The sequence below is a fragment of the Heterocephalus glaber genome, unplaced genomic scaffold (assembly GCF_053883595.1).
Source record: "Heterocephalus glaber isolate CG9 unplaced genomic scaffold, H.glaber_assembly_v1.0 deba00001497, whole genome shotgun sequence".
Lineage (NCBI taxonomy): Eukaryota > Metazoa > Chordata > Mammalia > Rodentia > Bathyergidae > Heterocephalus > Heterocephalus glaber.
The window spans coordinates 11,646,625-11,670,945 of record NW_028258320.1 but is presented as its reverse complement, the minus strand read 5'-3'; the positions used below and the strand labels follow the sequence as shown (position 1 = coordinate 11,670,945).

The window sequence follows — 24,321 nt, the reverse complement described above, 5'->3', positions numbered from 1 at the left end:
ATGTAATGGAACTTTGTGTTTCAATTTAACATCCCTTGAAAAACGGAAATCTTTCCCTTTAGAAAAAAAAAAAACCAACAAATAGCAGAGAGGGAGAGGAAAGGCAAGGGAGAAACAAATCAGGCCTTCTCCACAGCACACTGGTGAACTGGGAAACTTTGACCAAAGCAAGCTCTGTAATAGTATAATGACCTTTAATGAGTGTCTTGGGAAACAATACAGTCCCAGCATAAAAGACAAAGGACAAAACCCATCATGGCTCTGCTGACACTAATTCAAAATGATTTTCAGAACAACTAAAGAATGTAAGAGAAGTAATCTGATCCACCCGTCTGACCTCACTTTGATTCCAGGGCCCTTCTCCTGCCATTTCTAATTGTCAAACCCTCTATGTTTCACATCTGCTCGTATTTAATGGAAAGCCCACTCTCACCACTGCTCTTTGAGTCAACTCGCTCTGTCAAATGGGCACCACCAAGCCCTGCCACCAGCAAGGGACACCCAGGGCTTGCTATGGAGCACTGCCAGTGAGCTTCTGCAATGAATGAGAGAGGGTTTTTTTTTTTTAATTGGAAAAAAAGGGTTTATGTGGTCATGTGAAGGGGCTCAAATTGGAATGGATTTTTCTAGCTTATTATTAGTGGTCAAAGGTGAGTGGTTTCACACAGAGATGGTGAAATTTGCTTTTGTTTGATGAACTGATGATGGGGGGAGCGAGGCGAGTGAAATGGAGACGGCCAACAGCCCCTGAGCCATCAATACTAGTTAAGGTTTCAACACCCAGATCCAAGTGCCATATTTCCCATGGTGAGGGTGACACTAGAAGCACAGGGAAGAAAACACCAGAATGTTTCTGAGAGGTTGAGACAATCCCACCCCAAGTCGTCTTTCTCCTGGCCTTCAACAATGCTTGGATTAAATTGCAGACCTGAGAAATCCCTCTAATTATGGTTTCTCTTGGATCAAATAACAATTACTTATATGGGCTGTCACGGGCCTTGAACAGAGATGCAGACAGTTGTGACTGGTATGGCTGGCCAGCGCCAAGCCATGACCACAGAGCCTTTGCTCAGAACCATAGTGGCTCCTTCCTTCCATCCACTGAATCTGTAGCCAAGGTTTTTGAACCTAGTGGTAACTTAAAGTTGTGCCTTAGGCAAAAGTGGCTGGCAACTACACTACGTCTCACAGAGATGTGGCCCAGTGCCTGCCACCACACCCCATTGCTTCCCCAGCTCCTCTCTGAACCCAGTGTCCTGCCACACATCATAGAAAAATGAGTTTTTTGTGCAGCCGTGACCTAGATCATCTGGGTCGTGGCACATGTACGAGGTAAAATTTTTGCAGGGAAAATAAAGGATACAGACTCAGGCTATGGCATGTGTAAGACGAATCTTAAAGGAAACTTCCCTTCCAAGATTTTAGGCCAATGTGGTGGTCCATATTCCCTCTAATGAAATCTCCATTAAGTATCACTCTTAAACCAATCTTTTCCCTTGGCACTATCCTGGAGGAGCAGTGAATCATGAATCAGAGAGGATGATTCTCTGATCCTTTTCCAAAGGCCTCCAATGCAGCTTGACTGTACAGATCATGCCTCAGACTCAAACTGCAGGTTCAAACATCAACACCAGGCATTGCTCACCACTCTGGGTATACAGTAACATCAGGGCTCCCTCACCCTGGATGACCATCACAAGAGTGCACTATGCTGGGACCACCTTCTACATTGGCCACCACAGGTGAATCGAGTTCATTTTTCATGAAAATAAATGTTCAAGAGCTGAGTGCTCTTCCTCCTCTTTGTGGTGGGTGAGAACCAACTCCCGCTGGTGAAAAGTCAACAAGCTCTGGACACTTGGGAGGGGAGAAGATGGATGGCAATATGGTCACCAATAAATGTGTTGGTCCCTTAAAGAGGAAGAGAAGGGATAACATGCAGAAAGAATTTATCTCCTACTTCCTGTTTTACCAAAAATGCAAAATCAAAGTCGTGGTCATACTCTATGGGTAACTACGTCCCCAGGCAGAACATAACCTTTTCTGCACATCCCAGCATCTAAAACTGGAGTGTTTAGTCACATCGCCTATGAAAGTGATTCTTTCTACGTTGAGAAAATAGCAAAGTCTGTGGTGAAGACAGGGATAAGTGTGGGCCAAGGAATTTGGCTCCTCTGAGCCTTGCCAGTTACCGTCCCCATGACTGACAGGTTCTTTAACATTTCCAAGCTCAGGAGCAACAAAGACCTGAGCTATAAACTTAAAGCAACCACAGCGGTTCATGACTTAGGTTTTCTTGTGATTTATAATCAGGACTGCTACAAGATAACCTTAGTTAAGTGGGGATATACTGTTGGAAACATAAAAGAATGATCTTTTGAATTAGTCATCTTTCTGAGGTGAAGCTCTAGAATCCACCAGCCCATGAAAGTTGGCAGATTTAAAATACTCTTTTCCAGAACATAGGACAAAATCTGGCATTGAAGGAATGAGATTCAGGTTAGAGAAGCACAGAAGAAAATTTAAAAAGTCACTATTTTATACACATACATCTTCATCTAAACTCTGTTTATTCTGGAAATTAAACTCACTAAAAGCAATTTAATGCTAGATCCGGCTGTTTATCTCTACACCTTTTTCCTCCCTCTCTTTGAACCAACCCAATTTATAGCCATTTCCAAAATATCAAAATACACATTTTCACCTATCTCAGCATTAATACAGCATTTGATGTGCTGTTACTTTAATTTCCATTTCCATTTATTTAAGTGAGAGGGAGGAAGAAAATCAGCAGACTGGTATGTCCTAGTCTTGCACACGATTCCAAGAAGCACAGTGAGCGAATGAAATCAGAAGGGAGGCCCTCCTCAGCACATATACAGAGACACAGGCAGCTGGGGCAACACATCACCACAGCAGAGATAACACTGGGAAGGAGACATCAGCCAGGTGGACTCACAGACCACAGGGCACAACACAAGACAAAGATGATCCCACAGACAGCACAGACATGGAACGGCACATGTTGAGGTTAAACTTACAGGCAGGGAAACTGGTGGAGCAATCATTAACAGAGACAGAAGAAAGTGGGAAGGCTCTCTCAAGGGTGTCCACGTTACCACGCACACGGCCTGACATGCACGAGCAGTCACGCTCAGAACGTCCGCAATCAAAACAACATGCCCGTCTCATTCTCTTGTAGATGGACATCTTGGCTATAACCATAAGGTCGGATGGGAGGAGAGGAAGAGCGGCAGTTAATGGCAAGGTCACACACAGCAAGGCAGCTGGAAGGGAGCTGGAGGGATTTAACACAGGTCTTAGTTCACATCAACAGTCTTGACCCAGGGAAAAATGCAGAGTGATTGTTGGCAACAGTTTGGTTGTACATCAAAAAAAGAAGCAATGAAAATATAAATGGCCTTTATCCTCCTCCAAGGCTGTTGCATATTATTTCCCACCCTCCAAAGAGTGGTGACCACAGGAAAAGGGCATAGCTGAATACAATCGGGTTCTTGGATGGAAAGAACAACAAATTATTGACAGTTAAAAAAAAGAAGTAACCAACCTTTTTCCCCTGGCACAATTAATACCGGGTGGATAAAAGAGAAACAGAGCCAATCAATTAAATTAATTGCTTATTTGGCATAATAAATAGTTTTTGCAAGGTGTGAATATATCTAATATGTAGTTTTCTAATTTCCATCCACTTCTGGGCATTAGGCAGAGCCTGGGACCTGCTTTCATCAAATTAGATGTGAAACGATTACGTGTTAATATAGAATCTGTGGATGCCTTGGCTGAACTTCCCAGGAGTGAGTTTACATGATAGCTACAGGAATTTAAATTTACTCTTGACAGAACAAATATCCAAATCTGTCCATATAAGAAATACAGCTACTCATGGCTAATGCTGAGTGTTTGACATTAAAGAAAGTTTGCAAATAAGAAATCACCAAAAGCATATGAGATGTTGGTCTACTGGAATGCATTTAGCTACTCGTGGGTGTATTTTCTGCTTAGAGTTGAATCTGAAAATGGCATCTGTCCTTCTCTCCCCACCCACCATAAATTCAAAAGGCAATCAGACTTATCTTTTTTTTTCCTTATACAGAAAATATTGGCCAAAATAGATTAAAAATGACAAAACATGAAATAAGAAAATGGGTCCCTCATGAAATAGCTTATTGATATTTCCGTGCCCCAGTGACAGCTCTTTTAAAACTAGTGTGCTAGGTTCTGTACTGCATGGGGACCCACCCCAAATCCTGACCTACAAAGGTTGCTGCATAGTAGTATCCAATGCCCTTCAACTTTACCTTTCAAGCCAATTTATATTTCAGTACAAGAGAAATTTTTTTGTACCTCATTTTGATGCAACAACAGGCAAACATGTTTGTCCATCACTTTAGCATGAGCTGGTCAGCTTCTCTCACAGGGTGGGAGAAGAATTCATATTTATTCTCAGCATCACAGCCAAACAGTGAACCTGGACCAAAGAGGTGTTATGCCCTGCACTCACAGCTTCCATTTGGAAAGTCATTCTTCCTTCTTTTTTTCTTTTTCTTCATAGAGAATAGTTACCCTCTTATTTTAAAATATGACTTGTGGTTTTGCCCTCTTTGAATGTTACAGTCACCAGGAAAGGGGTTTAAATCTCTCAAATGGGTCAAGTCCTGTTCTAAGACCTTTATGACTTGCCATACAGTATATTTGTCAAGCAAGGGGAACGTTATGATTGTGAAGAACAGGCACTGGGGGAGATGAATGAGCGATCTCTTCAGCAGCATCTCCATCCCTGTAAACTTGGCTCACATTTTTAGTGACATGTTCTTTCAGCAGCCTGGCTAGTCTGTTGTTCAGATCATCATGCTGCCCCAGCCCTGTTCAATGCACAGTGTATCATTCCTTTGAGCTTAGCTTTCACCAAAAAGAAAAAAAAAAAAAATCCACTATAGCATTTGAGTCAGAGGAATTTACAAAGCAATGGCATGAATGCCCGTATGTCCCCACAAGACAGCAGTGGCTGAAGTCAAGAAAGGGGCATAAGTCTTCAACTGAAGACATAAAAAGAAATTCATTGGAAATGCATCCAGATCTGGTATATGACTTGGAGATCCAATGTCTTGCTTTTTCTTTCTCAGTTCTTTCAATGGAAATATTGATTTGTTATTTACCCAGAGGAGGAAAACGTGGATGATTTTGGTTGTTGTTTCACTGTAGATAAATTGTTATGAAGAGAAAATTTTAATCAAATGCTGTAGTAGAAGAGAAGCCCATCAAACTCAGAAACGCTTTGCTTCTCATTAGCAACAGTCCCTGGTTTTCATTTCCATACTGCCATTTTGGGTTCATGTATAATAATAGAGTCTGACACATTTAAGGGAATAGAATATTTATACATATATATGTGTATATATATGTCATCTTTAAGAACAAGGGGTGGGATCATGGAGATGAAATAACTTTTGAAACTATTTTGGCAGAGATAACCCCTCAAAATGGGTGATTTAAACCTCCTATGTCATAAGGGTGCAGGAGGTACAATAACATCAAACAAGTGGCTCTCAGGGACTGTTTGCAATTGTCATTGTCCGTTGTTCTGAAGACCATGCATTGTTGTAAAATTTCATATTGTTAGCATGCAGGAACAGGCTGAAACTGGTAATCGAAGCAGCAAAAAACCATTTGCTATAAGAAGATTAACTGTTAATTATAATCAGTCACATTCCAAAGCAGCATATGCATAAAAAAGCAAACATGCTATTACTTGTCATTCCTTCCCAGTTGTTTTTTTACACTCACACCAAATGCAAAATAGAAATCTCAAAAAACAAACAAGCACCACCACAAAAAAACCAGCAAGAATGATTAACAAGAGGCTCAAAGACAAGACAGAAACAGTTAAAATGATTGAGCCCCACATGTGGACAAACCTTCATGAATCGCAATGTCTCTAGACCAAGGGCCACCACCTCGGGGAGTGGCTCCTTTTCTCTACTTCTTGAATAGTCCATTTTCATTCACCTCCTGCCAGGTGTCTTTACCTGTATACTCTGGGTCCACTTTCTTACAAGGTAGGGCCCATTCTGACCTTCCATCGGGTGAAGCAATCCAGCAGGCTTGAAGGCTGTATATACCAGCCAGGAAGAGATTTCCTCTGGGCTGTTATTCAAGTCAGGAACAAGCTCTTTAACTAAAAACTGATGAGTATTTGTCTCACTGGTAGTAGATGTTCCAGAAGATATGGATTCTCCTTGTGCCAAATTACACTCTCAAGTTGTAAAAATAAATGTATATCAAAATTATGTCATGAATCTCCTAATTTGGAAATTGCCTCCCTATCATCTCCCTCAACTAACTCTGTCTCTCTTTCTCCCTCCCTTTTTTTCTCCCCCTCCCTCCCTTGCTTCTTAATCTTTCAGTTCTGCTTTTGTCAATCATGGATATTCAGAACTAACAGTACTTTATTTCCATTTCTCAATGATTGTTCCCTCTTCTACAGCCCATAGAAGGTTACTTTCAGATATCAAAGAGCCATGGACTTGCAAGGTTAGAATTCAAAGAGGAACTTGGAAACTTTCAGTTTTTATTTAAAACAGAAATAAGTTTCTCATCTACTTCCTGGCTGCACGAAGTACCCTCTCTTCTTTGGTGTTCTTTGAGGTTCTTTCTTAGGTCACCCTTGCTCTCTTCCCAAATCCCAATCCTCAGAGGAACAGTTTTCTCAGGGATCTCAATGGCATTCCTAGTGGAACTATGAGGACATCTAGTGGATCGGTGTGGAAGAGCAGCTCGTTAACAGCCAGTTAACCTGAACTTTGCTGGCCTTTCTTTGAAAGGAAGAGAAAGGGAGCCCTGCTGTCTCTAAGAATTGAAATGTTTGCAGTGTCATTTCAATTCAATGGCTGCTACGATCCATGGCAGATGCTCAGGGGCAGTGGAGACAAAGGGATGAGGGGTCCTAGGAGATGATCCTAGGATGGTCAAAAGGGACAACTTGCAAGCACATTCATTGGCTCTACAGCTCAGCTGACTGAGTCTCCACAAGGCCCTGCTGCAGCTTCTTGAGAAAGGGGGCCTATGACAATGTGTCTCTGGCAGGTGTGAGTACTGAAGCTACTTGTCATTCCGTCTTAGGGTTCTTGAAACTTTATGCTCAATTAATTGGCCCCATCGGCCAACTTAATTCAGGGAAGGCAGAAATATAAGCCCCCAGAGACTCCATTTTCTCTTCAGCCCACATCATAAGGTTCCTGTCTTTGGACCGGTGCCATAGATTCAAAGAGGTTATGTGGGTGCCAAGAATTAGACACTGGGTGTCACCTTCCTCCAAAGGACTCTATTTGAACAGTTTCATAATTTGAAAAAAAAGCTTTATGTGCGTTTTTTCATCACAATAAAGTGGATATTCATCCATTATTTCCATTATGACTTCCTAGTAGTATTTATAGAGACAAAATTTCCCTAATGGACATCATCAAAGCTATCTGTTTATTCTTGAGTTTTTAAAATGGAAAGATTTCTCAGACATGGGCTTGGACAACTTTTCTTCTCTTTCCAAAGGTCATAATTAAGAAACCTGAAGCCTGCTGCAGATGTAGCAGAGTTAACTGCTCTTTCTCTGAGACAGATCAACAATCGACTGTCAAAATGGGCTTTTCTGCTAGTTAGCCCTTCCGAGCCAAGCCTGGAATGGAAGGGAGAGTTGGATCGCCTCCTGTCCTCAGCACCATCTGCCTCCTGCTTCAGCAACCAAATTGTGAGCCAATTTGCAATTGCAGAATCTTAATTTCCAAGGTGGATTGAAAGGGGGCAGGAAAAACAGCCCCAGACAGAGAGGCCCAGGTAGTTTTCCAACTGCGAGGGAGGTGTGATATTTTAGGTTTCAAATGGAGCAAATTCAAAGGAAGATTGGTAGGAAAGAAAAAAATAATCTCCCACTCAATTAATAGATATTTTTCAGAACCTAACCTCACTTTTAAAATCAGTCCAATGAAGGGAGTGTTATTTGCAAGCATGAACCTGTCATATTCTTGGCAGCATCTAAAATTATAAACAAAACTATCCATGAAGAAAAGTCCACGAAGGCAAGTTTGAGATGTACCATTTGACATGGCACTGGGAATCAGAGAACATTCTTTTTCTGAAAGATAGCCCTTGAAAGGACTATCAATGAGGAACAATGTCTTCACTTAATAAAATTCCTCTCTTTACCTTCTGGAGGAATTAAAAAGTCTTCCAGGTAGTTTTCCAAGAACAGGAAGAGGGAAAAGACAAAGCTAGTTATGTCATCAGCACAGAGCACACCGACCTCATTGATTCTGCACTCAGCAGTCACATTGCAGCTGGGAAAGGTAGAAGAATTTGGCACTAGAGTTGTTTGTCCACTGACATCACATTTTCTTCCAATTCCAAAGGAGTGTCAGACAGGATGTAAGATCTGTAGGTATGAAACCATCTCATGTTCTCAACATCCTGAAAAGCAGTCTACAGATGAAGGGAGCCACCAGCTCAATTTTGGCAGAATTATGCATTGAGTTGACGAAGGTGATCATTTTGGTGATTGTTGTGGTTTGTTTGTTCGATGAATTAATTCGGTGCCACCTACAGCCCTGCCCTTTTTTTTTTTTTATTTACATTGAGCATTTCATTCACTCCAAACACTGAAGTCTAGCCAAAATCTGATGATCAACTTGCTTCTTTTGCTGCAAAGGAATCTGATGAGGCTGAGTGCTGAATCGTCTTCTCTTCATTCCAAGGCCACTGAACCGAATAAGTTATAAATCTTGTCTCCTTTTGATTTCAGTGGAATCTCATGTTTATGAATAAAAAGCCAATGCTGATGGCTGGTGCCACTGAGAGCCACACTGTTGTAAGTCACACACTGAAATACGGGCCTTAAAAGTTCCTCCCCAAATGCTCCCTCTGGTTGGATGAGAGAGGTTTCTATGCCTTAAGTAAGTCAGAGACCCCGACTTGTTCAGACTCCTACACAGCTCATCAAAATGAAATGAAATCTTCTCCTTAGTCATCTTTTCTTCCTCAAACAAAGAAATGGATCTTCTGAGCTGTCTGACTACACTCATAGATGAATTGGGTAGGTTTTATTTTAAAGCAAAGGAACTTCATGAACTATAGGAAATAATTACCACTGTGGAAATACTTGTGTCCAGGAAGGCAGTTTAGATGCCCATAGTCCCAACGGTGGTATGCAATGGATTTTCTAGCAAGCACCATCTTGTACAGAGAGGCACATATACTATAAGTACATCCCTTTTCTATGGGTTATCTCTATGCTTATATATAAAAATATAAATTTTTACATATAAAGTACTGGTGCATATCATATATATCACAACACATGAATATATATGTCACCTATGTTTTTCCTTTAGGGGAAGAATTCAAGCTCTATAGCAGAGGAGACCAAGTCTAACTTATCACAGGCAAGCATGACAATGATCCCCAATGGACGAGGCATCTAGAGCTCTAGTGGTAATTACCCCAGCCTAATCAGTGTCCCTTAAAAGTCCTGAAAGAAGGCCTTGAAGAGACAACACTGTTGTTAAGGTCTTATTTTCAAATGGAAAAATAAGACGGGGTCAGAAGCTGGCCGGGGGCTGGGCATGGGTAGATGCGCGGAGATTGGGCTCCGGTTCTCTCCAGGTCCAGGCTACTCTGCGGACTGTGTGGGGCATGAGCGAGTCAGGGCATGATTGTCACTGCTACATGCAACATGAATACCGAAAGTAAAATGAAAAACTGTACAGAAAATAAAAGAAGTATCTCATCTAGAGAAAGACAGGGGAACTAGACTCTGGGCTGTTAGGAACCCGTTTTACTCACAATAGATCACTACCAGTGTGCAGTTAAAATAGAGTAGGGGCCGTATTCCAAGGCAGCAAAGAGAAAAAAATAAATCAAAGATATGTCAATGATTAGAAGTCAAAGGAAATTTCTTCAAACACATAAATCTAGACATGACTTGTCCCTTAGGAGTCTATTCCTTGGCAAACTTTCAGAGGCTGGGAGGGAAAATGTAAATCATTAGATCAGGCTTGTTACACAGAAAAAGAAAATGGATAAATGGTCAGCTCCAAGAGCTTGAGACTCTGAGGCCAGACAGTTGAACTGAACTCGCTTCCTTGATGGAGTGCTATGAAGAAATGGAAAGAAATGCGAAAGTTAAACTATACCACCACAGCACTTCCAGAAGCGGAATGTCCACACTCCACATTTCTCTAGATAATATGACCTCAGATTTGAAAGTTAGTTAATGAAAAGGAATGGGGAGGAAGGGACAGGGTTGAAAGGGGAAGAGCTAGGTTGGGAGATAAGGGTTAGGAATCTGTGGATAAAGCCCGAGGACTGTCACGAGTTCTGCCCTCATGGAAATATACTATTCTAGGGTGAATTATCAGTACCCGGACTAACAGGTTTAGACAAATGACTAGGAGGGTCAACCACCTTCTGTAGCTTGGACAGGGAACCAGGCGATCATGGGAACACCCTAGCTCTACAAGGAAAGCTTCTTTGCATCCTAAAGACATTTTCTCCAATTTCCTTGTTCATCTTGTGTACATGGGCACGTTTATACTCAATAATTCATTTTATTCTAAATACCCCTTCCCCCTGTAATATCTGCATCCTACCCTCTGGGCTACGGCTTTTTAATTAGTAAACATAACATCTAGGGAGCGCTAATTGTTATCAGACATTAACCTCACAGCTGAGGGCCTGGTCACACTGGCATGGCACGCTAAAAGCAGTTCTTTTGTAACAGCTGTGCTGGGCATAAAGGGAGATCAGACACTTCACTAGCTCAACCAACTTCAAGGGCAATGAAGAGAATACAATTATTTTAATGAATGATGTGCCTCTTTTCCTGGGGTGAAGCTAAATATCACTGCTGTTTGTTTGTCTGGAATAAAGACAGGAAATACACCCTGATGGCAAAAATCTTACTTGTAAGGGCTTTAAAGATGGTCTAAGGGATCTTACAAGGGACATTCTAGTTTAATGTGAGTGTCAGAGAAGGTTCTCTTCATCCTTCCACTTCCACACTTCCTCTTTCAATTTGTTCTCTATGCAGATACCAAGGAAAATGGATGATGTCATTTCCTTGCTTGGAATTTTCCACTTCTTTGCTCTTCTCTCTACCTAGATTGGGTCTCAGCTTCAATATCACTGCCCAGTGGAGCCCCTTCTGACCTTCCAAGCATGGCTCTCTCTGACTGTATTCTATGGTTTATATGATGAAGGTTCATTCACTAGGATGAAGATTTCAGGAGTGCAAGGACTTTATCTCATTCACCCCTCCATCCCTGGGACCTTGAATAACACCTTGGAGAAAAGGGGCACTCCAAAAATACATTAATGGCTACCAATTAGTGTACTTACTGTATTTGTGCCAGTTTATAGATGTCCCAGTGGGAAAAGGTGCTTTGGAAAATATCCTTTCATTTATTACTGGCCTCATACTCCTACCTTTCCCAACTTCCTTCACCCTCCTATGAAAGCCTGTATTTATTACTCCCTTGCTTACCTCTGCCAACAGGATGTCCTGTTTCTTCTAAGGAAAATGAAAGAGATGCATAGTCCACAGCCAACTGAGAGGGCCCGGGTTGAGGGTGTCGTGAGTCGAGGGGTTTGGACTGATGAGGTGGAGAATGAGTTTTCTCTCAAATACTCTTCCTGGCAGATTGTCAGAATTGGGGAATTTTTATGGTCCCAAGAAGTCAGGCTCTTGTTCTGAGATAGTAAATGCTCATCTTGGGAAGGTGATAGAGTTGGGGAAGGGGTCATGGGTGTTAAGTCAGTGGAGAAGGAGGGGGTAAAACAGAGCTCAGGTGGGTGTGGGAGCCAGCCCGGGAGACTTCTACAGAAACTACTCTAGGCCAAGAGTCACTCATGGGTACTAAAAGTCTGAGCAACCTCTTCAGGAACTGGCAGTGCTATCTTTTAGCTTACGGTTTTGCACATGCCCCTCTGGCATGCAGTGACAAAAGTCTTTGCTTTAGTTGGCATATGCCAGCAGTGGTGTTCTCCTGTCTGTTTTTTCCTTGTGAAAAGTATTTTCATAGCTATGTTCCTACTCATCAGACCCAAACTCATCTACTTCTCCCTTCCCTTCTGCAAGAAAAGGTGAGCACACTCAGAGGAGACCATCCAGAGGGGCCTTTGGGGACCTGAACCCCTATATGTGGGCTATGTGACTCAGCCATCTCATCTTCCCACTAACTTGGAAACTTCATTGTCTCTTTTTGGAAAATAGGATTAATAACAGCCCCTGCTAATTAACAGGGTTATGATGAGGGTCAAATCCACCATCACAAGGAACTTTTCAAACACCAAATCACCATAAGAAGGAAGTCACTATTTTTGTTTTCTCTGGGGTTGAGAACAATGTCTATCAGGCAATGTAGCATAATTGCTGCAAAAGGTATGGCCTTCTTCAGGCAAAGACCACCTTCAGTGCTGTTATCTGTGGAGCTCACAAGTCAGTGTTCCTGATTCTCCATTGAGGACCATGGGCGCGATGGTTTAGAAGAGGCCTGAATCTGGATATACGAGAAATGACCAAATCCAATCCAATCCGACCCAAAGAGAAATGTGTCTGAGTTGGTCTTTGGGACGATTGTTACTGAAGCCCTTGGTGAGGGCCATGTTCTTTTCTTGGAGTAGTCTTAGGGGGTCACAATTAAAATCTGACCTTTGGCACTAAAGCTCATAGGAATCTCAGATGGAAAGAAGGTCAATCCCATTTTGGAGACTGGGTCCCCAAACTCAGTTTCCCCTCTCTGCCCTCAAGCAGCCATCTTTATACTTGGTGACATCCTGTCCATTAGAAATCGCTATACAAAACCGCTTTCCCCTCTATGGCATTAGATGTCCTCTTCTTTGTACAGCATGCTCGGTTATATCAGACTGGACACACAAGGAAGGACAGGTCCCAGCTTCCTTCCTAGGTGCTGATGGTGATGATTTTACATCCTCTGCACTAAGAAAGCCAGTGTGGTATTTATTTCATGCCTCTTTAAACTGCTGGGTGAAACATAAACATATTCAAGAAAACTCTTGTTGTTTAACGTTTCTCTACAGGAAGAGGGGAAGGAAAAGGAATTTGGGGATTAGGAAGGACAGTGGGAAGGGAAGGGGGAAAGAAGCACTACTTACGCCGTTTGCAGCCGCATTTTTTAATTCTTTTGGGATCTGTGATGTCATCGTGACAGGCCTTGCAGTAAAAAAATGCCCTGGAGAAAGAGAATGGAAAAACTGACACGTTTCATAATCCACCCATGTGAAATGAGTACCACATTTCCTCCGCTGTGGTGCCAAATTAATGAAACATGCCAGCACTAATTTCCTTTAATCTTTTGAAAAGTTTAGACGTTTGCAGACGGAAATGTTTGTTGCAAGACCATTTATTTCAAACACAGGATTCTGTGATTTGAGTTAGTGCTTCTTTTCCTAAGCTCCCATTTGCAAAGAAACGGGGAGAAAGGTTGCCAGTGTGACACACTGAGTCTGCTTGTTCCTCTTTCACTTCTGAGAACAGCATTGGATGCTGGTGGTGGGGACTGCAGAGAGTCAGCCCCAAGCCTTTGGGGAGAGAAGGGGAGTTAAATACAACTCCAAAAGCCCCACAATCTAGTAAAATAAATATTAAAAAGTGTGACATTTCTCAGTCAAGTACAAATATTAACCTCGTGGCCTTGAAAGCACCTCTCCTTGTTAGTCAAAGTGAGAGGCAGTTGAGGAGGAGAGTGGAGAGGGAACAATAAAAGCAATGAGCCCTGGTCCCTCTGTCAGACCCTCTACAGGACTCACCACTGGCAGGACCCAGTCCCGTTATCTCCAGCCTGAGAGTGTGGACCAGTGAAAGCTTGCTTCTCAGGGCAGAGCAAGGCTCAGCTGACTACTGGGATGGGATGAGCAGAGGGATGGGGTGAGTAGAAGGATGAGGTGGGTAGAAGAGCTCCCAGAACTAGCAATCAACAAGAAAATCCCCCCAATCTGACTCAAGTCTCAATATTACCAAACTCATTGGTTGTACCCAAGAAATTTTGGATGAGACAAAATAAGATCACTGAAGCAGTGTTGAAAATTTCAGTGTTAAGACAGTGTAGATGTTAGCCAACTTAGCATGGTGCAAAGACATGCCCAAATGATCATTCTCTCTTGCACTTCTAGTGCAACATTCATAAAGTATTAGAGATATTCAACTTTAAAAAACAGGATTTGTGTGAGATGATCTTACCCAAATGTCAACTAATGTTAAGTGTTTTGAGTACAGACAGGGTAGCCTAGGCTAATCAATGATGTTCGGTAGGTTAGGGGTGTTCAATGCAATGTTCAGTTACAATATTTCCAACTTATATGAGTTTATTGGGATGCAGCTCCATTATAATTAAAGATGCATCTGTACTGGGAGGTGATATAATTAATTGTAAGAACCTTTTAGATCCAGAAACTAACAAAATCTCTGGCTTAGTGCCTCCACCATTCCCAGCACAAAATTGAATGCCCGGGATAAATGTGGTCTTTTCTTGATTGCGGCTAAAGAAACAGACACAATTCTTGATCACTTGATTCGTAGGTTCCTTTTTATCTCTTTCACAAGCCTTGCATGTATGACTGGCAGGAGTTGGAAGTCAATGTTACTATTTTTGGATGTGGAAGAGAGTGTGGAGATCTTGCAGCCAGCTCTTTGGGACTCAATGTCCCCATCTATAAATTGAGATGGTTGTCACGTCCTGTCTAAAGTCATCTCTTGGTGGAGCTTGGCTGGCCCTGGGCCTTGTATATCCAAGTCTAATGTTCTTTCTACCTGAGCAGCTCGTCTACCATTTCTTTAAATGCCAGCTGTCATCTACATTGCAAGAAAAGTGAAGGTGGATGCCCCTTTGCCCTGTGTGGCACTGTGGTTAGGAATCCAATGGATAGTGATCTGCCTCGAAACAGAAGGACAGGACAAAATAAAGCATTCCAGTTAGGGCAAGTAACTTTGCATCCACTTCCTTTACCCATTTTGTCACCTGATTTGATCCTTCTACAAAAATGGTAGCAACAGTAATAGCTAGAACTTACAGGGCACAAACAGGTGCCATTCTAAGCATTTTATGGGCATTAATATATTTGATCCTCAAACAACTCTTTGAAGGATATATGATTGTTATTTCTGTTTTACAGATAAGGAAACTGAAGCCGAGAGAGATTAAGTGACCTGCTCACAGCATCATAGCTAAGAGTGGCAGAGCCAGAATTGAAATCCACAGAGCCTGGCACCAGAGCCCAACATCTTAAACATACCCGTGCTAAAAGAGGTGATGGATGATCATGAGTCTGAACAGACTGTTGAAAAGATAAAATGTGATTATTTCATGAATCAAAGCTGGATTCTCTTTTCAAATTTGTTATATTTAATTGACAAAGATTTCATACCTGTGAGATGTCAAAACATGATGTTTTAAATATGTACACATCGTGGGCTGGCTAAATCAAGCTAATAATATATGTTTTGTATCACATATTTACCATATTTTGTGGTGGAGACACTTAAAATCTACTGACTTAGAGATTTTCAAATATACAATACATTGTTATGAACTATAATCTCCAGGATGGCAATGGATCACTTAAATCATTATTCCCGGCTAACTAAAATTTTGTGTTCTTTGACCAACATCTTCCCTGTCTCCCCTACTCCTAGGCCAGACCCTGGTAACCACCACTCTACTCTCTGTTCTACAAGTTTGACTTTGTAGATTCCACATATAAATGGGAGCGTGCAGTATCTACCTTTCTGCGCCTGCCTTCTTTCACTTAACATCAGATTTTCCCGGGCCACATAGGTCAGGTAATGAGTGGAATGAGATGACTGCAGGGGGTATCTGTGGTGACCTCAAGACACATCCCCCAACCAGAGGGGCATGACGCCTTCGGGGTCTGCTTGTCCTCTGGCTTCTGTTGGGTTGGGCCAGTGGCAGAAGCCAGCAGGAGACTGGAGGGTAGGAAGAGATGAGCTCCCTCCCTCCCAGGTCATGGAATAGTAATGGCAACATTTCTCTTCCGAAGGACAAAGCTCTCACAGGGCAGCCAGAAGCTGAGATGCTTCCCTCCAGCTTCAGAAAGCCCTCCTTCCCTTGGTACTCAGTTCTAGGGCTGAAATGCCCCCCTCTGCGGCTGCCTCTGTGGTGCTTTGCCACCTCTTGTTGGTTTCCCTTAACTTGCTACCCACAACTTAATATAGCCCCTTTATAGAACTCTCCTCCTTACTCCGCTAAATGCATCATCTGCTACTTGCCAGAAGCCCCCACTGACAGCAGCATCTGCAGCACCTATACTGACATTTCCAGCCCTCACTTTCCCCCAGAATGCCACGCTTTCAGATCCACCCACCTTTATGTTAACTCCATGTATATGTCCCATGTATATCTCCTACCTACCACAACCCCAGCAGACGTCCTTATTTCCTACCACTGCATACATGTGACTCTGTTCTAGCTTTCCCACCTCAGTGAGATGAAGCCATTACCCACTCAATTGCTTAAACCCCTTAAGCATCATCTTCTTTTCTTCCCTCCTTTCTTCTATCCTGTTCATCAGTGGATCCCAAAGATCCTCCAAGTACAGTCTAAATGGGATCCACATCCCTCCATCTCCATAAGCTGCCATCATCTCTCACCTAAGCGATATCCCAGTCTCTGAGTCTCTTACCTCCTCTCCTGCTCCGTTACCTCCGTTGCCTTCCATTTTCTACAATGCAGGCAGCACAACCTTATGATAATATAAATCAGACCACATCTGCCCAGCTCAAAACCACCCATGACTTCCATTTCATAACACATCCAAACTCTTTCTAACAATGTTAGAAGAATCAGCCTCTGCCTCCCTCTAATCTCAACTCATACCACTTCTCTCCCTCACCTACTCTCAGGGCCTCTCCTTCCCATTTGAATTCCCTGAGCACAATGGACATTTTCCCATCATATCATTTCTTCCTGCCTGATATTTGTGTGATGAATTCTTTCCTCATTCTTGTCTCTGCCCCAGTGGTACCCACGCCAAACAGGATTCATTTATACCGAACCCAAATCAGTGATCCAGTCATAGTCATTCTTTCACCTTAAATTTTAAAAACCTGTGATCTCCCTTCCCTAGAGCCTGAGCCTCAGGAGAGCAGGGATTCCTGTCTATTGTTTTCCTGACACCTAGTATAGAATCTACTAAACATTAACTGATTTTTGATGAATGGATGAATGAGTATGAGAATGTTTTCCAGTATTGGGTTTGCCAATTTTTCAGGAGAAACCAGTAATAAGGATTTTTACATAAAAGCAGATGACTCATTTCAACTTGACAACTAATTTATTTTTTAAATTGTGATTCCAAAAGGACATCATATCTGCAAGCCAAATAGAGCCAATGAATCCATTAGTCTATGTTCCACGGTTATTTCAAAAAGAAAATATTTAGTGGCAAGAATAAAGGACAAGTGCCCAAATGCTCATCCCAAAATGACTTTTTGAAGACTGAAACTCGATAGTTTCACTCCTCTTTCTCTAAAGACCCTGCATCTGAAAGTTTCTATGAGCTACAACTCATGAACTTCTTTTTTTTTTCTTTAATTGAGGGTGCAAACTCAACACTAGATCATCATCATCTACCTTTCCATTTTTACAAAACTCGTTTAGCTTCATTCAAATCTCCTGTGTCCTTTCTGTGGCTTTCTGTGGCTTTCTGCAGTCTTCATCTATTTGAAATCCCCTAACTGACAGCATTTGCTCTGATACATCACACACCATAGAAAATTACAGGCTGGTGTTGTACTTGATTGTGTCAGCGTGTATTTGTGAATACCATAAAGCACTGAAATGAAACATATTGCACTCCCTAATATAAGAGGTAATTTGTTTGCTGGACTGCCTGGTATTTTTGACATTCATTAGTGAGCAATGCAGTAGGAAATGGAATTACACAAATGGGAGCCTCACGTGATGGCTGGTATCTGGGAGGTGCATGTCACACGTGGGGCCCCTGAGCTCCCAGCATCCCAGCCTGAGCTACATGCTGCTTCTAGCTTTTGTGTCCTACCTCTGAATCAGAACACAACCTTCTTTTCCAGATAACGTAAAGAGGGGGTTAGTTCCATTTGCCTCCCTTTCCCTCCTATGTAAACTTCATTCTTCAAATTCTGCTGAAGAATAACAAGATTCCACCAATTGGGTAGGGAGGTATTTCTCTCCCACGACTGAATAATGGCATTCCTTCCACAATTTGTAGAATTAAATATGTTATTAGAAAGTTGTTTTAAAAGATGTTATCTACCTCACATATTCTTTTTCCTGAAAATTTTTGTAACTAGTATGACATTTGCTGGAGTGGGTGGGAAGAAAGAAACTCATAAGAATCTCCTGTCAAATATCATCACTCTGCATGCAGCATGTCAAACTCATCCCTTGGCACAGTTAAAAGAGTTCAGGCTCTGGAGCCAGATCACTTCAATTTAAATTCTGGCTTTATTACTAGCAGTGTGGCTTTGGGCAAGCAACCTGTGCCTCAGTTTCCTCATACATAAAGTGGGAAGGCCTAATGCTACCTAATTCAGAGGTTTGGGTGAATTCATATATACAGAGGAGGTAGTTAGCATCCAGCAGAGTGCCAGCAAAATGTGAACCCTTCAAAAGGGTGATGTTAGCACTATCACATTTGGTAGAGAGAGATGGGGGTTTAGAGGAGGAAAGATCAGTTCGAATCTGAGCTTTGCCACTTGTTTAATTGCCCCCATGGTCTTAGACAAAGCATTTATCTTAATTTTAAAGATGAAAAAGCCAACTGGAGTGTTTTACACGATTTAACCTTCTAGGGCTATTTTGAGGAGTAGCAGTAGAGAGTGTAGCACACCTCGCACAGGTCTGGATTTGAGTAGGGACCATTAAATGAAGGGAGTGGGCTCCCACGAATAATTACACACCCCTGCATAATTTACTGAAAGAGTTGACGTAACATCATTGTTGCGCTAGGTGACCTGTCTGGCCTTTGGCATCACATTTTTACTAGCAAATTTTTCCAGGTTGCGAGAGTAGAATCAAACATAACAATGTTCCATGTGGTACAAAATCCTTATTATTCCCTAAGCTCCTTAAATGAGTAGAAGGGCACTAAGAAAAATGTCATGAAACACTGGGCCAATGAAATCCTGGGCTGTACCTACAGAAACTTCGTAATTGAAGTGGACAGTTTACCTAGAAGGTCACAAATAACATATAGACAATTTAATGTTCATCTTAAATTAATCCAAAATGTTTGAAATTTCTTTGGGTCGTTAGAGTAAAAAACTGATCATTGTCAAGGAAGTCTGTCCAGATAATACTAAGAGCCCTAGACAAGCAGCCAGTTGTCCTGTTTGGTTGGGCTGGGTCAGAAAAAATAAGGATTAGCTGAAACAGTCACTGCAGCTCGCTAGGCCTCAGTTTCCTCCCTTATGTGATGAAGGGGCAGGTAATGAGACTTCTTCATTCTAAAATTTTATTATTCTAATTCAAAGAGAAGGAACTATGTGAAAAATAGTCTGTGGAAGCATTTAAAAGCACAAACTCTTTTTTCCTAGACCTTTGCACCATTTGATGCCCATTGATAAGTTAAGAAATTGTTGGGTTTGAGCCCCACACATCTGGAAGTTCTCCATGCCATAGATTAATATGTCTATGGCTGGGCCAGAAAAGAGGGCAGATGAAAACAAACTCTTACCTTTTAACTTCTTTGGCATCACTTGCGATGAAAAATCCTAAAGTACCTTCTTGGATCTTAAGATGGTTTCCAGGATTAATTAATATACTGCTCAGTGAACAAAAACAAACAAAGAAGACACACGAGTGAGGTCATGTTCTGAATAAAACTTTGAAGGCAACACCATACGGTTGTTTTTATAGGGGCCCCACTAGTCTAATGCTTTTCCCAAAGATTTCCTCTAAAGCCTGACATTCTCTGGCCCACACATTTAGTTGGATAATGCCACCATTAAGCTCTACTGGGTAATTCTCAGGTTGGCACAGTCCTAGTTAAGGAAATCAAAGTAAGTCTCAGTTTTAGGGGCTGGTTTGCATAATAGGGCCATGCAGCTGCCATCATGGGCATCTGACTTGGCCTAAACTTCCTCAAAATGTATCTCTTTTGAGATTTGAGACAACTAGTGATGGTCAACATTGAAACATTATTGGTCTAATGAAGGTCTTGCTACACCAGCATTCCATTGGATGACAGAGTATTAATGGGACCCCTATATGTATTCAGAAGCAAACATATATACATACCACATATAGTGTGGCGAATGGTACAAGACACCCATGCAGAAGCAAACTGAACATGTTTATAACATGGAAAAGAACATGGAAGTAGATTCTGTGTATAGTCCACATAGGAGAAATCGGATCTATCCAAACAGTGGAAAAGAAAAACACCAGCTGTTGTATATGCTTAATGATCCCAGTCTGCTGTTTATAAAAATGTATGGGGTATTTGAATAGGATCCATATCCTAACTGAGGCAAACTGCAGTTAGAAAACAAAAATCACCGCCCCCCAAAAAAAACCTTCCCTACATATACCTAAATATACACTGTCCTATTTCAAAGTGTTATAAATAGATTAGCTGGCCAAGCTGTGTTTGGATTGACAGTAAAGATAAATGTATCCTAATTTAATAAATGGATGAAACAAACAAGTTTAATTTCTGAGGATCAAAAGCAGAATATAGGAATGTCTTATCCAGAGGCTGAGATGAAGTTTTGGGCTTAATAGATACTGAATTTAAGCACTCTGAGTAAAGCAACAGACAACAGGAATATTCTTTGATCCAAGAACCTGGTGATTAAGGTAATGGATATTTGGAATCTGTCTAAAGGAAGTCCTCAGCTGCCCCAAACAATCAAAATAGAGGATGGTAATTAACATGTAATCTTTTTCTGCTGTTAAGTCCATTCCAGAAAAAGTGCTGTGACCAACAGAGTGATGTGTCTGCAGCAACACAGCAAGGACCCAAGTGAACTTTTATTCTGTTGAAGAACTCTGCAGATCTTTACTGCAAAAATCATTGTTTGTGGCTACAAGAACATCCACCATTACCTATAATAAGACCTGACAGAAGAAAAGCACACCTGTGTCATCATCACTGTTATTAACACTAAATAATAGCAAGAATCTGTGAAGATTTGAGTGTTCTGCCCAGAACTACAGGCCGCAATGAGATTCCTTCCAAAGCTGAAAGCAGAGTCCACACTAACAGCACGGCTTGCAATGGGCAATGGCCATACATAGGCTCCTCCTAATTATGCTCTGCCAATTCTCACTTTGGAATCACAGGCCCTCTGATTTGGGAGAAAGGGTGAGTGCTTAGGCAGTTCAGATAAATTTCTTTTTCAAAGTCAATTAAATGCAACATTTTAGAAAGGCAAAGTTCTGGATTTTGCACATTTTCATAACTTCTCCCCTGCAATGTTCTGACAATGATCAGAACTGAGTCCTAATGGCAGTATTAAGGAGCTCACTGACTTTAGACAAGTTGCTACACTTCTTTAGAAATCACTATTCTTCCCTATAAGAGGAGGTTAATGATGATAATAATCTTTCTTCTGAGAACTGAGATAATGAGAAAGTCTCAATGCATGTTTGTTATTATTGTTACTTTTATTATTTCATTCTTGCAAAAAAAATGTCCCAGAGTATTTCATTTTCAACACAGTTATAAGAAATTTTCTTTAGCTGGCTCCATGGAATGGAGCACAGGGGTCCTGATCAAAATACCCTGGCCCATAATAAGATGAAGTTACAGGGTAAAACACTACAGGACAATTCATTAGGACATCCATGAAAAATTCTGAGGCCTAAGAGGGCTAGATGCTAAAAGCTAGAAAGCCTACATTTAGATATGTATTCACATAAAAATGAAAGGAAAGCTTCTGAGTGAAAAAAAATCCTATCATGATTGTAGTATTGGAATTCAAAAGAAGAAACATCTTGGTGACATCTATACACAACATGAGTATCACACAGACCACTGTCTCCTCTTCCCATTTTGCATGCCTCATTAATTGTACGCCAGTAACTGAATCCACTGTGTCGCTGAAATACAGTGTGGCAAGGTTCTTATCAGTCAGAAGCTTCTTTTCATTGTCTCTGTTCTTTATCTATAGTGAGCAAGAATTAATCCACTGGGAAAATTTGAGATTGGCATTCTAGATAGTACAGGTTACAAGAATTTATTACAGTCTTCAAGCTTCTTGTAGTCAAGTTAGTGTGATGGAAAGGAAAGACTTTGGGTGCTGACTCAGGGCTCCTTGGTGTTCACATCTCAGGTTCACCACTCACGTTGGTTAAGCATAGGTGAGGCCTCAGCAATAATGGGCCTAGCTTTGGGCATAGGGACACCTCACTCACCTTGCCAATAAAAGGGGGCAAAAAAATCTCTAGTTCAGGGTCTGTTAGAGAATTAAAGTATGTCCTATGTGCTGAGTGAGTGGCACATATTAGATCTGTAATCCATGGATGCCATTAAGAGTGAGCAAGGTGATTATAAAATTTAATGAGAGTAAATAAACTCTCACTGTGCCACGTCTCTGCTGTGCATTTTGTCCTTGGTTCTAATAACATCCCTGGATGGTACCCTGTTGGCATGCAAAGGCCTTTTTCCTGATTGCAGCATCCAAAGGGTTTTATCTCTGAGCCACATCTGGAGACAAAGATGGGTTAATTCATAGTAGCTTCTGGCCACACATGGAGTAACACCTGTCTGTTACATCTCACAACATCTGTAAGGAACTGAAAGCTCCTGAAATGCCCTCACAGATTATGCAATTCCAACCTGCCTTTAAAGTCCCTGTGGACAGGGTAAAGAAGGTTTAAATCATCTGCATGTGTGGTGTGAGGCACCATTTGTAGATATCATGATAAAGTAAGGCAGCTTTCTGGGTAGAGTTCAAAAGAATGGGTCTGGCCCTTCAGAAGTGAAAGAATGACAGCTAGATATATAAAGGTGCTCACTCTGCTGAATTCTGGATTTGGCTCATGTATTTAAGGGTTTGGAAAAGAAGCACATGTGCCTGACTCCAGGGAGCCATGACATCCACCACGCCCTGGGTGAGCATATTGAGTTTCAAAGGCTCTTTGAGGAAATATATCACTGTTTTTGATAATTCGGCTAATAAGTCTTATATCCGTATTTCTAATCTAGAATTTAAAGTGTTAATCTTCTTTTTCTTAAAAATATAAAAAAGGGTTCTAGACAGAAGTAACTCTTTTTCCTGCAAAGTGCCTACTACCCTTAGAAGTTGTTACTGCTTTTCCAATGGGAATATGTAAATTCTCTCCTAAGATCTTCTATCTCCTTAGGAGAATATTCAATGTTCAATGTGCTTTGCTCCTATGACTGCCAAATGTCATCCTCCCGTTTTTACTCCTTCCCATCAGTTCTCTAGCTCTGACTTTGTCTAATTTACCAGCTTTATCAAAGAGAAACTTCAAGACGTAGCATGTGAGGAATCAAGAAAGTCTCAAAGAAAAAAAGCCCATATATCTATTAGCAGAATTCCAATAAGGACATCTTTTTGGCAAGGGTGGACATTCTCTCATTTCAAGGAACAAATAAATTATCCTCTTTTTTTCTATGACCTCAGTGATTTCAACAGAAAACTCCCAGTGAGAGCTGGCAGCACAGGGCTGGTGTGCTCCCTCCTTCAAAGATACTTACTTTGTCTTTTCCTTTTGCTTTCAGACTAATTGTCTACCTAGACTTATTCTCTGTCTACTCACTCACTATGTAGAACAAATGCATATTTACTGTAAGGAACCCACAGTTGAGTAGAGGAATGAAAACAACACAGTGGTATCTTGGTCCACAAACTTAATCCTAACCAAATCAAATTTCCCCATAAGGTCAACATTGAACCTAACCACTGAATTTGATTTCATTCTCATCCAATTCGGTTTGTGACCAGAACTGTGGAAAGAATTAAGTTGGTGAACCAAGGTACCACTGTATTATGTGCTATTTACTTTTGTCTTTTTCATAGTTGTAAGCTTAGAGCTCAACATGCAATAGGTAGTTTTGAACTCTCTTCTGAATAGATGAAAAGCATAAGTCATCAGTCTCTGTTTGAAAAGTTTTCCTCTTATAAGGACACAGGTAGTCACCACTATTCTTTTAAAAACCAAGATATAGATATTGTCAGTCAGGCTGATGGAGTGACCACATGTCTTCCAGTAGGTAGGTCACTAAGCTCACAATCTCTCTGAGACACTAAGTATAAATATGAAAATATGC

At 41.4% G+C, this 24,321-nt stretch overlaps 1 protein-coding gene across 31 annotated transcripts in view; it reads right to left on the bottom strand.

The window, feature by feature from the left end:
* The window catches only part of Kcnma1 (potassium calcium-activated channel subfamily M alpha 1), a 732,631-nt gene that overhangs the window by 128,603 nt on the left and 579,707 nt on the right, over window positions 1–24,321 (bottom strand). For 16 of the 31 annotated variants that reach the window (XM_004846336.3, XM_004846337.3, XM_004846338.3 and 13 more), the window contains 3 exons: window positions 19,756–19,842; window positions 13,180–13,256; window positions 3,042–3,215 (listed from right to left, as the gene is read on the bottom strand). In XM_004846336.3, the coding sequence (XP_004846393.1) occupies window positions 3,042–3,215; window positions 13,180–13,256; window positions 19,756–19,842 (338 nt within the window). The remainder of the gene's footprint in view (window positions 1–3,041; window positions 3,216–13,179; window positions 13,257–19,755; window positions 19,843–24,321) is intronic. The other 15 variants (XM_021259656.2, XM_004846366.4, XM_004846343.3 and 12 more) reach the window with 1 other exon arrangement.